The following is a 17798-nucleotide window of genomic DNA, read 5'->3' as shown; positions in this document are numbered from 1 at the left end:
TGTGTGTGATATGGTTCATTCAAAATTTACAGGGCAGTTACGCAGCTCCAAGAACACAAGTGCGCATCACCTTCTTTTTTTTTACGCAAAGGTGCCTAATTAATTGCATACCGTCTTCCTGCTATTGACAAATGTCTTTGTGAAGAGTCTGTGTGCGACCATATACCAGATTAATGGGTTGGCAAAAGGAGTCCTGTCTAGCATCACTATTGAACCACCTTCTTAATTACAAGTATTTCTGTATTCAATCTGCTTCTAAAATACCGCCTGCTGGAGACTCATAATTTAATTAAGGCTTTATATTATCAGCACAATTCCCCATGAGGTTCATTTAAATATTTCTGCCTGCAACATTATATGAAATTTTTGTACTTTGGTACATTCCTGGAGCTACAGCAGATCCAGTGAGGAACTCCCCGATTTAAATCCAGTTCCTCCCATCAGAAGCAAAATTGTGCAATGTCTGCATATGCCCCCATTTTGATGCAGTAACCCATCCACTTTGTAATACAAATGGTCACAGAAAATAGGTGTATGACATCATACATTTGCATTGTGGGTGTACATTTGGTAGCTTTGTAAAATAGAATTATTATTTGTGAAAGCCAATCTAATAATAATAAGTTCTAATAGTGTCCATGATGATTTAGCCATTTGGGGCGCTGTCTTCTATTGACAGCTACAGTCAAAGCACAATGTGAGGACCTAGCAAAACTCAAATATAATTTACAAAGTACATCAATTAGTTAATTGCCATAATTAGTAATATATATGAAAGGGTTTTATTCTGATACATAAATGCATATCTTATGGATGTTGTGTGGTCATGTCTAGCTAATCTTTCTCAATTTTAAAGCAGGGATATACACTTTTTGTGGGGATGGTTGAAGTGAGGATTCTGCCACCACTATGAGATGAAATGTTGCTAATGACCTACTGTTTCTACAACTAAAGGTGTACATGTAACACCATTTCCAGGCTTGAGCTAACATTCTAAAGGAGAGGTGTTGTAAAGAATAACTTCTGTTGAGAGATGTGGGAATCTCTCATTACAATGATCATGTATTGCTAATGACAAAAGGTATGGGTTGGCACTTTTATGCTTATTAATGCAATGTATACAGCTTTGATACCATTGTCTAGTTTTTTGTTTGTTTACTTTGAGGAGTGGTGATGCCATTATTTGAAAGGTAGACTCAACCTTGGTACATATACTGTTACAAATTTGAGAAAGGGGCCAAGACATTCTTGGCGCAACAGCAATATGCAATTGGATGGATACTATTATCCAATCATGTACCTAAATGTTTCTCATCAATCTTCAGATGGTGAGAATTTTGAGAATTGCAGCATAAAAGTGGACAATACAGAACTCCAATTGACCAAGATAAACAGAACACAGCTTCTCTTGCGCCACATTTTTTTTAAAGTAGATCCATCAAAAACCATTCACAATCTTAAGTGTCTTCTGTCAATAGTTATGTAAATTATTGGTTACTGAGATGTTCCACAAATTCCATACCAGTTTGCAATGATGTAAAGTTGGTGCTTTGTGCGCTAATCATCTGACTCACTCAAGCTTTCCCTGGCTAAACAAAATGGGGAGGTGAACCACTCCATTGTCTTTCAACTTTGAATAGCTGTACTGCTAAAAAGGAATGAGAGCATACTCTGAATGATGGGTGGGTTAGTGGTGTCAGAGGACCTAAAGGAGACCGCTGTATCATGGATTCTAACTATGTGACTAATCTGAGAAGTAAGAAGAAATGTACACTGGTTATTGCTTCCAATAGGATATTTTGCAATGTTATCTGCACAATAACACTTAGAACTGACTTGTGGCCTGGCCCACAACGACAAGCATAATTCAATTCAACCAGGACCTCATGAAAATTAAGCAGTGCCTCAGTGATGGAAGTTCCTAGCAAACAGATAAGCTGCATAGCTACTGAGCTACATATTAAATGCATCCAGTATTTAGGTACCAGGTGCACTTTAATGTGATACACAAATGACTATCCTCAATTTATGTTCTAGCTTATATAATGACAGACACTTGGGTATCAAAATTAGCTGCTTAGATCAAGTCTGGATAACAGCCCAAACAAAATACTTTGCTTGTGGATTGACCAAGAAAAATATAAGTAACTGAGCTGCCTTTAGCACTCCCATTTGCCATACGGTGCTTAACTGCTTATCTCTGGCATCTGTCAGGTCAGCAGGAAACCTGCCATTAGAGAGCATAAATACATGATCCTGTGTCTGCTGCAGTTGCAGCTATTGGTAATTTTGGAATTAATAAACACAAAAAGGAACGCTTGTGTTATATCACAGGTCAGGGAAATAGCTAGGAATAAGGCTTCAGAGAGGGGATTACGTGTATAATTTTACACAATGAGACACAAAAATTGACTTCAATTAAACATTATTCCCAAATCACAACGTTCTTTAGATGTCATAAGGAATTATAAAATCTCAAGATAAAACAGACAGAGATCTTAAACCGGTCTATCATAGGGAGTCCACTTCAGCTAACCCAAAAAATAAATACAAGTTGCACAGTAAGTGGTTTTTTAAATTTTAAATAAAATAAAAAATTAAATGTACAAGAGATTCAGGTTCATGTATATGATAGCAATGTACATTTCACAAAGAAAACATCTATTTGGTTTCACAGAAAACCAATGTATCAAAAATATTAATCCACAACCTGTGTACAGAGGTTCTGAAAACTGAATGCAGGCGCCCAACAGTGCATGTTGTCCAGGTCAATGAGGAGCCCAAGTAGAATGAAAGGGGCTTTTCTACCTATCCCACCCCTTCTATGAAAGTATTAGAATAGGGTAATTACTTTGGGACACCACTATTTGCTGTGTCCAACACCCACGTACGGCTGCTGATTGCCTTGACCGCTGCTTTCAACACCGCTTCTGTGAATAAAAGCTGGCGGTTATTATTAGTTGTCACTTAAATTGAATTTTAGGTTTTATAGCTCTAATTAGTGATGAACACATTCTACATGTGCTTTGTCATATTTGGAAATCACACACTGCAGCAGAAACATCAGCTTGCTCTCTCTGGTACCAATGTTGTGTCAGGACTCTTTACACACAGAACTATTGCAATGTTCATCTTCAGACAAAACCTTCTTACAGGAGATTTCAAAGTTTCTTTTTGCTTGCCCATAAAAGCTTAAACTTTTCAGCTTTCTTTTTCTCTTCATCACCTGTAAACAATAAATATGATAAATATCAATGTAGTCTTCATTAATGGCCCAAAAACACACACTGATATTCTCAGACATGCAAATATACCAATTTAAGAAACAATGAGTTCCCTGCCTTAGGGGGTTCAGGCACAGCCTCTAACAGGTTCTCGCTCATTCTATAAAGAACATTACCCTTTCCACAGAGTGCAGAATGCTTTCCTCAACTTCCCAATTCTATTATGGGAGTTACCTGTGCTGGGACATTCTGCATTAGGTGGCAAGAGTCATGTTATCAGACATGATTAGAAGGCACAAGGTAGTATACTATAGCCAATATATATCCCATACCAACATTCTACATACTTCATATGATTAAAAGCCTTTGGCTGTATACAGACATTACTTGAAAATAAACATTTTGTACATTACACAAATTATTTTTGAGCAGGACGAGAGGTGCAGTAAATAAAAGCAAAACACTTTTTCCATTCCGCCCAATGTCTCAGTTGTCTCCACCTTCCTTCCTCCATACAACTTAGCTGGCTTGAGTGTCACGACACCTAAGCATCTACGTCTCTGTGAATCTCACAGACCGGTATCCTGCTGCATTGATATTGGCCAAAGTCCTTGTGATTCCACTGAATATGTCTATTCTTTCTAGAATACACACAGACCAGTGTGTATTCAGGCCAGGCAATGTGGCCTGCCTTACAAGGATGGGTTCCATGATTTTAGTAGCTCTTGATCTGACCAAGGGCTTCATCTCCATAGAGTAGACCATCCTACGGGCTGCTCTGGAATCATTCAGTATAGGTTGAATATTTTCCTTGGGCGCTTACATGTCCCACACTTATTAAAGGTGTATATGTAAATAGATGCTTATCAGACCTATTTAGTCTAGCTAGTGGTACCCAGTTGGGGGCCTTCTCTCCCTCTATAAGCAATTGTCTAATACACATGGCAAGTAGTTCAATAGCAGGCAACAAACAAAGTCTATGTAGGTAATATGCTTCTTTATCTCAACTATTCTTGTCCTTCCCTGGCAAATGGTCTCCAAGTCATCACCAATTTTCTAAAATAAATTAAATAGATTATATTCCATATACTTCCAATAGACATCTCTGTACACATCCCTTCACTAGACTACCCAGTACAGCATATCTAGGTATACAGCGCTCTAGGCAGATTTATCATAGCTCCTGTGCCAATTTATTATAGATAAAATCCATATATGGTCTATTGTTTCCTTGTCAACTCTGAGTAAGGAAAGCTTAGTGAAGATGCGGCTTCTCCACATATGCCACATAAAACTTTCTATAAAATCAGCCACTGCCTCTCCTCTTTTCTGTGATCGGAAACCTGGTTGGACTTGGTGCCTGCTGCAGAATACCCATGAATGGGGCGGTGGAGTCTTGCCAGATATTCAGTTATATAATTATGCAGCACAACCATCTCACTTATCCCTTTGGCTTGGAGTAGATAAGGACAAGAGAGTGCAATCTATAAGTAACTAGAGTAGCCTCTACTTGTCAGACATGGCCCATTTCCCTTCTATGGAGAACCAAGTCATCCATCTTTTTTGTACAGTCAAACGCGCCCCTAGAGTGTGGAGAGCGGCCCATAAGATGTTCTCTATGGAGAGAGAATGAATCTACCCTCCTTCCCTTCTGGAATAACACCCCCCATTTAGGAGTGTTATGACATCCCAGGAACCCAGGTCTAACATGTACTATTCCCTCTTGCTGTGTTGGGATGGCAGAAGTACTTGATAAGAGTAAACAGAGGTGGTCGCCCATTGCATAATGACTCCAGTTTTGCAAAGTTTCAGTGAGCATAAAACACAACTTTATATCCTCTGTGGCATTAGTACATTATTATGTTTAGACCAAACCAACCAAGCTGCAGATTTCCCGAAACATTTTGCCACTTACTGTGGCGATGCCCTAATTACAGGGTTTTCTGGCACCAAACACATTTCTCAGTGAAAACAACAACTAATGATTGACAACTAGTGTCACAGCTATAAATACATTTGTTACGCAGTGTGTTTATTGATAGTGTCATCAGCATTGTATTGCACTTCGTGCTCTCAAGAAACAGCTAAAAAATAAAACTACAGTGGCTGGATTCCTTGACTGGTACCTTTTCAGTAAATTGGGGTTTTCGACACACCGATCAATTAGACTCTTCCTTGTGCTCATATTGCTTTTTATCAAACATCCAAATTTTTATTCAGGGGGGAAATGGTGTTTGCATACATGATTGTGTGGTGCCAGTACCAATAGTATCAGTCGGTAGGGCAACCAAATGATGTGGGTTTTGGCATACATGATTGTGTATGTGATGTGGGTTTGGTTTTCACTGTGAAGTATGACTGTCTTTCTAAATACAAAGTAGCTAGCATCTAAAAGTCTTTAAAAATAATACACTTAACAATGCAGTAAATTAATGAATATAATACATACCCCAAGTGTTGTCAGTAAATTGAGCTGCTGGCTGTTTATTTGAACCTTTTTTTCTTGAAACAGAAAGAAATTCATTGGCTGCAAAAAAACAAAATAATCAAAAAACAGTTGCATGAACGTATTATTTTCCATACAGAAGAGCACTCTCTGTCACGAGAGATCAGCACGTGTCTCCTAAAATTCTCTGTGCTGCTGTGTACATTCCAATGATCTGAATGGCTACAGATTGTGCAATACCCACCCACTCGTCCTAGTGAAATTCACAATAAATAAATCAGATTGCACTTTCCCAAATCTTTATCCCATGTACTGTTTGCCACGTCTAGCACATCAAGATCAAAGAAGCTGGGGGCAATTCCTCCTAAAAATGAATCACTGGCTTCTCTACCACTGAATAAAACAAAGGTATGAATGATTCAATTGTAGTACCGTTGCACAGAGGTCAGCATTGCTGCCTCACGCCATATGTGTGGCGTTTGCATGTTCTCCTTGTGTTTGTGTGAGTTTCCTCTGGTTTCCTCCACGCTTCAAAGACATACTGATAGGTTTTTTTCTGATAGAAGCTAGTTAACCTGTCTGTGTGTGTCTGTCTGTCTGTGCGGTAGTGAATATAGATTGGGACAAGAACTGATGCAAATGGCAAAATATCCTCTGTTAAGCACTGCTTTAATGACTCCCGCCTTTCGTTTCAAGGATCCTGCCAAATTGAGTATATAAAAAGGAATACATGGGACTGAACAATATTCACCTGTTGTTCTTTTTATGCTCTCTCCATACAACTTTTTCTTGATGAACGCTTTGGCTTTCCTCTGTTGTAAATCTATTGTATCGCAATCTTTCAGGTATAGCACTTTGTATTTTTTTTCCAGTCTGACAAAACAATCAGAAGGCCATCAGCACATTAACATTTGAACTAAGCTGGTGAGCGCGCCAAAGAAAAACGCCTCACTTTTAAGATGCATGTAATGCCAACTAACATCAAGTTACAGAACATTTCACACGAACATTATATATTTATTCGATATTCAAAAAGATGCATCTCATCCAGGGATTCGACTGTACGCACATGGCTGCTGCTCCTGAATGCATGCTGCTGCATGTATTAGAAGTGTAGAACAATTTAAGCTCAAGGTAATGAGACAATCAGGAAGGGATCGGAGGTGTGGCATCTAGTTACTGAGCAACGGAGATGTTATTTCTACAAGACAGTGGAAAGCAGGAAGGTATGGGAAGCACAAAATGTGCATCTTATGATCTGATAAACACTAACCATTTCTAAAATGCCAAGTCTTCTAGAGTGACAGCACCACCAGTTCTGGATTGTATGTGCAATATAGATGCATTGCCAGTATACTCTAACAGTGGGTGGGTGGGCATCTTTACAAATGATAAAAAAGAACTACGGAATTACATTTGGCATGTCGCAAAGGAAAGGACTAACTGTATTGGAAACCCCTCCAATATCTGGCCAATAAATTGTGACAATGCACCATAACAGGCTTGTATACATGGGAAATATTGCACGCCAAAGCAGGCTTACCTGTGCACAAGCACAATTTGAAACCAGGCTGCTCATAGGCTCATTTGTAGCATACAATGCAGCTAAAGACAGTTCACAACGCATAAAATGTCCATGAGAACAAACCCTAAATAAGATCTATTCCACCAATTACAGTTTGCGGTTATGAAGACTTGAAATGATCAAAGAATGAATGTTACATATCATTTCTGTGCAGGTAGTGTCAATTATACCAAATGTGTCTGCAAAATCAGATTATGTCAGTAACAGTTATTTACCCTCATTATGTTCCCATCTAAATACCACAACTAACTTTACCAGCTCATACTAGTACCTTTTTCTAGGCAGTAACTTTTCTGTACGCTTGTTCTTGACACCACTCTCCTCATCCCCACCACCTGTTAAAGTAAGTATATTATTGCTTAATAATAAATATACATGTTGTGATGCCTATTTGAGGCTATAAAAATGAAAGGAAAAATTATGAAAGCAATAGGGTAAAAAAAACAAACATGTAAACTTAAGAGAAAAAGCAAGATTAAAAAAAAAAGTCAAGAGGAAAGTAAAAACTCACAACAAATAGTGATGTATATAAATACTAAATATATAAAGAATTACTAATGCAAAGTTAGATAATAACATATACATGGTGTAATGTAGCACAATATTAACCAATAATTATCAACTGAAAGGAACATCCATAGAGTATAGATTGCCTATAGACGATAAAAAGTCCAATGAATGTTGTGGTTGACACCCAGATTAAATATACATCATGTTTACGATACCGAGTTGAAAATGCTTCACAGCCTCATAAATAGGCTGACTATCGTTTGAAGTTCTTTCATGTTTTTTTTTTTACTTTGGAAAGTAGAGAGATGCATAAAGCCAGATAAGTGTAGGGTGTAATTGCTCCACAAGCTATTTTATTTTTTAGTATAGAGGATTAAAACATCAACTGTACCTTGTGTTAGAACAGAAAATGGCTAAATATGAAATACTGGTACCTTTACTTGTTTCATCATGAAGTTCAGATGGTTGTTCCCTGCACACAAAAAAACCAATACACGGCTTGTAAAATAAGGGTCACAGCAACAAACAGGGGGAAAAAATATCTTCATAAACATTTACACAAAACTACAAATCACTGTCTTTCTTGATCTCCAGGAGAAACTATAATTGTACAGTAATTTGAATGCCTTACTAGGTTTACACTTGTACTCCTAGTAAAATGGTTTGATTGCACCACATTGTAACGTAACCATAGTGCAAATCAGCATTTTCTTACATCTGAAAGCTTCTAGCTTGCATTTCGTGCTGTAGTAGTACAAACCATTACTTTCAGATTGTAGAGTGCACCTATTGGTCATGAAAGCTTAATTGCTACTGTACGGTGCATAGAAAATACAAGCAGAGTGCAAGAAAATAATATACAGCTTTCATGAGTTAAACTCCATTAGAAAAATAAGAAAAGATTAAAAAAACAATTGCATGAAAAGTGAACTGATATAAAAAAAATCATTATGTACTAAATCCAATATAATGTAAATATTTATCTCAAAATAAAGACAGCTAGAGCACTGTTTTAAACAACACACAGTAAAACAATATATTTGCCCAGATCAACTGGGAACCGTCATATTGCTTGATGTATGAAGATATAAGGAAAGATAATTCATAGAGTTAAACAGAATAGCAACTAACAAGTTATAATGGAAATGTAGGTGGACATGAAATTATACACTGGTTTTTTTGCCCGCAAGAAGCGGTTATTCACAAAAAAGGGATATTTTTTAAATCAAAATCTTCTAGTTGGGGAAAGTTTGTTGGAAAAAAAAATTAAGACTGGTATTATCCTTTAAAGGGATTTTCCACTTTTCACAGATTTGTCACGGTAGCTCCTGACCTGGGGTGCTGGATCTTCTCTGTACAGAGAGCCGAGCGCAGCCAAAGGTAAACAGCAGAGGCCCGACTATAAGTAACTGCTGCAACTCAGCTAAATACAGAGACTGGTGGGGTCCCAGGGGAGTGCCGTCCATCAAAGTTCTATCAGTTAAAGTAGTCATTTAGTTTAAAGGGATTTTCCTCTGTAAAAATTCAGTTTAAGACAGGCACCCAATGCAAGACATTAAATCTGCCGCATTCTAGTCCACATTGTCACGCCCAAAAAATTCCTAATCTGCTTTGATCGCGTTGGGACGCTTTGGTAAAGGAGTGTGGAAGTGGATGTAAGAGTAGGCACACTTACTGTTTATCTGGGAGAGAAGACACCGTTTGTAGGAGGTCATCGGAGAGCAGTTTTTTTTTCTAAAACAGAAGGAAGACTGTTTGTTTAATATAAAAGGATACAATAACAGAAATTGGAAGCAAATAATTGAACGCAGTCTCTTGATAAAATGTGTGTATGTGCATCAGGAACAAAATAACGGTTTATGCAGCAAAGGTTATCCAATTAAAAGGAAACTAAACCCAGAAATTATACTTTATGTGTATATGAAGCATGAACAAAAAGTGCATGTTCCATCTGAATATCCACTACAGCTGTTAAATTGTAAAACGTGATTGATAAATTACTCTTTAATTTCTTATAGAGCACACAAGTCACATCTCAGTATAGAACAGAACTCTGATCATGACACAAACCAAATTATATATATGAAATATGCAGGGCGAATAAGAAAATATTAGCCTCATTTTCTCACATACTCCTCTTGTTCATACCTTACACTTAAATGGAAATGTTTACTGAGCTCTACAAATGCAGAATTCTCAGTTACACACATTTGTCGAGTGGCTTATCATACATTTGCAAATGTGTGTAACTGAGAATTCTGCGTTTGTATGTAGAAGTAGAAAGGAAGCTCACAGCAGTGTGCTCTGTATTTCCTTTTTGGATAACCCAGCCCTTTCAATCACCTGATGTGAACCTATAAACTGACTGAGCAACTTCAATTTCTGTATTGTTGTTTGAGAGGAGTATTGGTATCAGTAGCTGATGGGGAGTGCTGGTGCTCTATTGCTGTTTGGAGGCTCCTGGGGTATATCTTGGCAAGTTAACTCTCAATTTAAAAACACATGACTGCATGACAGTATATTGGAATTCTCAATGTTTAGAGTTAGGACCAACCTCTTAGCAGAAGCACCATGAAGTGGTGGGTGGCTTTTCATGCATTTGCAAATGTGTGTAACTGAGATTTCTGCATTTGTATATACACAAGTAGAAAAGGCAGATCTTTTACTGTCCCAGTGCAGTGTTGCTGGGGGATTTTTCTCTGCAATCAATGCCTGATAATTACCTGATCCAAAACAATCAGAGAATGATCGGGCATGTTGGGAAAGGCGACTAGATGATGGGTGCATTCACCGGCTGGCAGCGGGCATCCTTTAACTGCAGTATAAGTTGTAAATGATCCAGTTAGATCCCAAAGTTCATCCAATTTGGCAGCAATTCTGTTGCTCATGCTGGCAAGCTTTCCTGTTGTGAACAAACCCATTAAGCCAAGCGCTTAATTAGATCTCCCATAATCTTATTTTTCTTTTATTGAACCAGCAAAATAAATATGACTTTTGCCTTACAACAGAACATGCATCCTAGAAAGTACCTTTTGATCCTTAAAAAGCTCTATCTTGCGCTTTCTCTTCTCTTTCAGTAAGGCCTTGTCTCTGTTAATAAAAAAAAAAATCAGACTTAGAACAGAAAACAGTAGTTTGTGGCAATCATTTTGCTAAACATACTAGAATAATGTTAAACGGACACAATAACTTCCGCATTTTATTTATTCACATTGTATAGAAGAGAGTGCAGCTCCTTAGCTATGCAGCAAAAACAAAACTTTGCAGGTTTGGTGTAGTAGAGAAATCTGAATCAAACATTTAATAGAGTACATATACTTGACACCTCTATAAATTAGAAATGGGTGAATAAACTTAAAGGAATGTTAAAATGGCAACATTTCTTGACCAGGAAAGCACTGCAGTATAAAGAGAGAATACATTATATGCTCTTTCACCTTAACATGGAAGTGAATGGGTAACACTGTTCCTCTATCACATTATCTCAATATTGATGTCAAAGCGCTGCATGTGGTTGTGTAACCTGGCAAAATCTATCTAGCTGCGAATTTCTACAATTTCCAGCAAAATGGACCAGTGACAACTGCCTCATTTCATGCTCCTTTGTAATTGGCTGTACTAAGCAATAAGGAAGTGCCTCCAACGTTGAGACTGTTGTCAAATGCAGATTTCTCTTGTTTCCTGCAATTCCAGGAAATATATTGGGGTTACATTACCGACGCAAAAAAATTGTGTTCTTTTCCAGTGTTAAATGTTTAGCCCTTTTAAGAATTACAGGATAACATAACATGGCATGCAGATCTAAAAATAAATCTAGAATGAAGCCTAATAGGTGTTTAAACACATTTTAGAGAAAATCAGCAGCAAAACAATACCTCTCTCTGACTGTTTCCCTCTATTCATTACAATGCAAATTGGTTGCTGGTGCACACCATCTTATTTGCTGAAGACCCTATGACACATGAAACATTCACAAGCTCGGTACATTACAGAAGAAATACAGTCTCGGGACACAGGCGCATGCAACAATATCAAAGTAATATTGTGTCCTGAATTAATGGAGTTGTTTAAACCCTTGCTGACCAATGTGTATAAACATCCTGTCAGATATCAAAAATACATGAAATAACCTATATAAAGGCCATCCTATATGGCTAGCCAGTCTTACACCTTAAAATTAGTGCTAGAACTAAAGTTGTTACTGATAACCTCCAATTCCTGGTCATCAAATCAGTACCAGACAGCATTCTATATAACGACTGTGTAACCCAATGCAGTGTATTGTCACGACACTGCCTTTTACTAGGTGCCGCCAGGGGAAGGCAGAGAGCTTATCTGGCTCACTCCTGTGCCTAATCAGCAATAGGTCACAAGCTTGCTGGCCACTAGGACACCTGATACTACAGCTGCTGAAGTGTAGGGGAGACCTGGATCAGGTGGGAATACACCCATCTGCTCTCCTCACGGTCCAAAACAGTGTCACCTGTTTTGCGACATTAATTTGGCAAGGGTGTCATGTATAATGTACATGGTTCAGAAGCCACCAAAAACGTACCACAGCCTAAACTTAAACAATGCCACCCTGAAGATTTGTGCACACTGTAAAGTTCTGTCCACCATTCTATCATACCTACATCTGGGATAAAAAGAAACTTAGCCACCTTGCACACAGTAGATTATTCCTTCTATGAACAGCGCTAGTATATGCAAATCAATGCAACAAATGCCACCACTGAGGGGCTGCCTAATATTCAAGGGGTATGACTTATAATTACGTAGTTCAGGATCCTCAGGAATTATAATTATCCCCATAGTGTTTATGTGGCAAGGCAAGCCTATTTTAAAACTAAGATTAAAAGGGTCTATAATTCAATCACCTCCATGTCCAATAAAAAACACTACTTATTACGTTTTGGGCGTTCACTATTTGCACGAAAGTAACTATTGAGCAAGGGATTCCAAATAAATTAAACTCAGAGTTAAATTCCATCTGCCAACAAAGAAAGTTTCCGTGCTGCTCAGTTCCTGCCCAGAATTGTGAACAGCCCCTAATGCTGGTGACAGTCCCATGTGACATGGGTAGATGATAACACACGGGGATGGTAGGTAGTGATGAGGACAAGAGCAGCATGCACGGTGTAGGGTGCAGCACGCACGGTGTAAGGAGCAGCACGCTCTGCTCGTCGGTCCCAGGAGCCCCAGGTGTCACCTGCTGGCCGCCTCCCGCTTCATCCGGGCACTCTCATCCGCACTGACTCTGGCGCTCTGGAACGTGACCTCTTCTGGCGCCTCATCCTCCTCGCTCTCTAGCTCGTGCTCGGGAGTCATGCTGCAGACCTCTGCCCGGAGATCAGCTGTGTACAGGAAGCGGAAGAGACCTGCACATGTCCTGGATGGCTGTCACGCACCTGCACGCAGCGACCCCTGGCGGTCAGGAGGATCGCAGCCTTTAGGGAGGCGAAATGTGGGAGAAATGTCACTAAATCCCGATATATTTATTTATAGTGCAAAGGATTTTATTTTTTGCCTGGTAGGTAGCAGTCAGTTAATTTGCACCCTGGGACATTTTAAAGGTGCTGGTTAATTCCGTGAAAATGGGTCTTCCTGGTGAAAATAGTCATCTTGTGAGGAAGTATATTAATAACACTGCTGTCATAAAGTAGTTGCCTGAAGAATTGGTGCATTAGAGCAAAATTTCTTTTAATACCCATATTATAATAAACAGAATTTGGCTTCAGAAAATGTGGGACTAGTGAGATAGCTACTTTTTATCGAAACAGCAGATTTGAGGGTCATAACTAGGGCTCTGTAATAGGGGCCCCCCAAAGCTGGGGGGGGGGCGATGATGCACTTTATGAAGATTTTAGGTTTGTTTGGTAAAAGCTAGGGGGGGCTGCTTTGTTTCTTGCAGCAGGTGCTAACATTTTAATTTGCAGCTCTGGCAGATTTATGTGATGAGACCATGCACGTCGTTCTTGGCATAGTTTCGCTCACATAAAACATTCCACATCATACTTGCCAACTTTTCCCCGCTGGCTTGAGGGAGATCCCAGGGGAGGTGGGTGTGCAGGGGAAAATTGACAAATTGCATCATTTTGGGGCTAAGATGAAGCAATAGTTTTGAATTCTGGAATGGGATGAGGTGATCAGAGTGGAGGAGAGGCGACGGTCATTGGCCGATTCCAGGGAACGGAAGGGAGTATGAAAGGAGCAGAGGTTAAAGATAGAGGGGGCAGTGGAGTGGCAGAGGGCCTTTTAGGTGAGGAATGTGAAGAGTTTTCTGTAGGGGAAGGGGAGCCAGTGTAAGGCATAGAGAAGAGGCAGAAGAGCGGCGTGAAAGGAAGATAAGTCTCGCAACCCCACTGAATATAGAATGAAGGGGGCAAGGAGGGGGGCTGGTGAGAAGAAGGTTATAGTAATCAAGACAGGAAATGATAAGTGCATGGATAACGGTTTGCTCACAACCACAATTATGATTCCAATGACAAAAGACCCTTCTGCATTGACTATTTTACACATCCTACTACAATGCATACCATGATTCTGCAGAGTTCCTGCAGTGGAGTCTGCTGTCTAAACAGTCTACTTCCTGTCAATAATAGGCTGTTCATAAACATAAAATTAAGATCAGAAGAGTGGATATGGCTCCCCACCAAGATCATCAAATTAAATCTATTCCCTACAATTTTCAAAGCACTTCATCTTGCCTTATCAAATAAAGTGTGAAATAAAGTTTATTTTTGTTACTTGTTTCCTACGCATCAAATGTTTTCCATACCCCACATGATTAACCACTTTTCATTTCCCCACATTTCTCCTAAGACTATTCCATACTTGCCAACTCTTCCGGAATGTCTGGGAGACTCCCGCCTTTCGTGGGAGTCCCAGACTCCCGGGAGAGTGTGGCAATCTCCCACATCTGCCCACTTCAATTAGGCCCAAAACGCCACGATTGAGAGGGGACGGGTCCAAAATGACACAAATTTTGGAGCCCCGCCCCCATCACGCACACCTCCCCCAGAAGCCAACTTCAGAAAGTTGCTAAGTATGGACTATTCTCTTAAATAATCAAATTTGAGAAATACATTGGACAGGTCTCTCTAATTCAGAATAAGAAAGCCTTTTGTCATGTAAACACACACATGCAGCAACTCTTGATAATTGCTTTAATTATAAGTTTGACATGGTGATACCTGCCCTTAGTTTGGCCTGTTTGTGACCATACTCCTTATAGTCAGCGAATGCCTAGTGAGACTAGGTGGCTGTTGGGTGAGGGGGTGTCACAGCCCAGAGAATACATGGGGTTCACATTAGACTTCACGGCCCAGCTTAGCTAGTGGCATAGTGGGTCCACATTTGAATCCTCAATGTTTTCCGCTGATGGAGCATGCTAGTTTTTGAAGTATATAATAAAAAAAAAAAAAAAGTTTGCTTCAAAACAAATTTACTCACTTCGCCTAACTCTTCCCATCAGCCGATGCAAAAATCTAGATGTCTGTAAAGCCATGTTCTTTGGCACTAGCAAACACTGAGGCACACAACCGTAAGAAAGCACTTTGTGCTGGGCCTTGGCCATTTTTCACTTCATAAATACGGCCCATAGTAGGTAAATCAGTTTGGTTTACATACAGGTTGGGGACAGCTGTGCGGATGCCTCCATGGCACATTGTTAGTACACCATAGACCATACAATTTAACCAATATTTTATTTAGATTCTTTCTTCTTTTTTAAGCCACAGGGAAAAAACAGACAGGGTAATTTACAAATTATGACAGAGGTGTATTGTGTTAAACAGTTTGTTCTATTGTGTAAAATACCCATACCCAGTGGACTTTCTATGGAAAAAGCCATCTGTCCAGTAAAATAAAATGTTAAACTTGAAGAAAATCAATAAAATGTATCCTTAGCTGAGCAAACATATCCAGGTCCTGTACATTGTGGGCCCGATTCATAAAGGAACGCAAAGTGAACGCAATTTGCGTTACGTTTAATCAGACAGAAACTGCATGTACATACGCCCGTATTCAACTAGACGGATTTGAAGAAACATTTCTAGTTGAATATGGGTATAAGTATGCTCTGCTTATACGTCAAAAGCAATTATTTTGTTTCCATGTTTTTAACATGAAATCAAGATGTTATTCATGCCTACTGTACATAAAATGCATTTATACAGTTGCTCTTAATTGCAAACACACATCCAAGCATGCATACACAACAGTCATCACTATCACTCGACAGTTACACCTGCCCTGTAGCAGGGACATGATTTTTAGCCATATCAATTTTATGCAAATTACCATAGATAACAGGACTTGCGTTAATGAATCAGGCCCTGTATGTACACCAATTTGAAGTTTTTGCAGTGCTAAAACATGAACTACTGTATTGAACCGAACACTTACAGTAATACACGAGACAAAAGTCTGTGTAACAATTCAATATAATATATCTGGGACAGTAGCGGATCCAGGGGGGGCGACCGCCCCCCTCTAGCAGAGGCTTGCTGCCGACAGCTGCACACTGTGCAGGTCCGTTCAGCAGTGACAGTGTGCTGCCCGGCTGCTCTGATTGTGTTTTAAACACAATCAGAGCAGCGGGACAGCACACTTTCACTGCTGAACGGACCTGCACATACTGTGCAGCCGCCGGCAGCCTTAGAACACAGAAAGAGGACGGGGCCTAAATCGCCCCCCCCTAAAATCGCCCCGGGTAGGGCAAATGTCTGGGTCCGCCCCTGATCTGGGATAATTATGCAGTGCTAACTACAGGAAATGGAAGGAAAAAAAAAAAAAAAAATCAGGGAAATGGGTCTATTAAGCACTAGGGAATTATTGTATTGTGAAATATATGGAAAATCCAGGGAACTGACTGTATATAGTTTGAATCAACTTTACTTTCTGTTTCAGGTCACTGTAGGCGTTTGTAGCACAGTGCCCTCAATGTACAGAACAAAGTACTATATTGGCGCTTTATAAATAAAAGATAATAAATCCACCTCCACATGCAATATCTCAGTCTCTAGTTGATTTCTGGGATTGTTTTTTTTCAGCACCTCTAAACTTTGTTATTGTATGGGGTCACCTTTATTTGTTAGTAACTGATCCTAAGCAATAAAATGCCTACATTTAACATTAAGGGGTATATGTACTAAACTGCGGGTTTGAAAAAGTGCGGATGTTGCCTATAGCAACCAATCAGATTCTAGCTTTCATTTATTTAGTACATTCTACAAAATGACAGCTAGAATCTGATTTGTTGCTATAGGCAACATCCCCACTTTTTCAAACCCGCAGATTAGTAAATCTAGCCCTAAGTGTCATTTAAGCCTCCAATCTGATACATGGAATAAACATTTTTTGTTAGATGTACAAAATAGAACCCCATATCCCAATGCATTGAGCATGCCTAGGTTTGCTTAGAAATAGAATCATTTTTATATATTTTTTTCTTTTCTGGATTGCTGTGATCATTACTATATCAGAAACTAGTGTTAAATAAAGATTAAACTACAAAGTTTTGAAACGTCTACCTGAAAATGTTTGGAATATTTACTGGTTCAGTTATTTTATCATACACTATCATACAAAAGAAATATCTACACAAGGCTTTGAAGTTGAGAAAAAAAATCTGTTGGGGGAAAAAAAAAAAGTGTTGAGTATTTAAAATAAGCAGTGTTAGATCCAAATGCGGAGGTGCTGGAACTTTTGCAAGTTGTGTCCCCACTTCACATACATTATACACATCTGAAGACATTCTATTTACATATGTTGTTTTATCTAAGGGTAGGGCTTAATTCATGAGTGGAGCCACCTGATGGTAGCAAGTCTTTCACTAGACCCTTCATCTGTACAATGGGGTCTAATAGGGAACGCAAGCCAAAATGTCATACTCTTCCCCCCAAGAAACCATCCTACCCATTTCAATTTCTCCAGTGGGTTTCTGTCATCAACCATATACGTCCTAAGGTCCTTATTCTCACCAATACACACAGCTGCTCTTTCTTATACCGCTTTCATACTGCCGCCCCGG

At 39.2% G+C, this 17798-nt stretch overlaps 1 protein-coding gene across 1 annotated transcript; it reads right to left on the bottom strand.

Moving 5' to 3' along the window:
- Nucleotides 1-2566: 2566 nt before the first annotated feature.
- NOL7 (nucleolar protein 7) lies at nt 2567-13155 on the bottom strand. The gene is made up of 8 exons (XM_075213093.1): nt 12975-13155; nt 10795-10855; nt 9441-9499; nt 8200-8237; nt 7527-7590; nt 6422-6543; nt 5674-5751; nt 2567-3226 (listed from the first exon to the last, which is right to left on the bottom strand). Exons 1-8 carry the CDS (start codon nt 13091-13093, stop codon nt 3162-3164), a joined length of 606 nt encoding a protein of 201 aa, XP_075069194.1. The 5' UTR covers nt 13094-13155; the 3' UTR covers nt 2567-3161.
- Nucleotides 13156-17798: the final 4643 nt, after the last annotated feature.

This window comes from Mixophyes fleayi, chromosome 5 (assembly GCF_038048845.1).
Source record: "Mixophyes fleayi isolate aMixFle1 chromosome 5, aMixFle1.hap1, whole genome shotgun sequence".
Taxonomy (NCBI): Eukaryota; Metazoa; Chordata; class Amphibia; order Anura; family Limnodynastidae; genus Mixophyes; species Mixophyes fleayi.
Note: the sequence above shows the minus strand (reverse complement) of the source record. Positions and strands in the feature narration are given on the sequence as shown.

What these genes read in the sequence shown, in the direction of transcription:
- NOL7 (XM_075213093.1), bottom strand. Translation starts at nt 13,093, where the DNA reads ATGACTCCCGAGCACGAGCTAGAGAGCGAGGAGGATGAGGCGCCAGAA. An exon ending in TCTTCTCTCCCAGATAAACA is followed by an intron (nt 8,238 to 9,440) that starts GTAAGTGTGCCT and finishes TTTTGTGTGCAG; the next exon opens with GGAACAACCATCTGAACTTC. An exon ending in ATTTACTGACAACACTTGGG is followed by an intron (nt 3,227 to 5,673) that starts GTATGTATTATA and finishes TATTGTTTACAG; the next exon opens with GTGATGAAGAGAAAAAGAAA.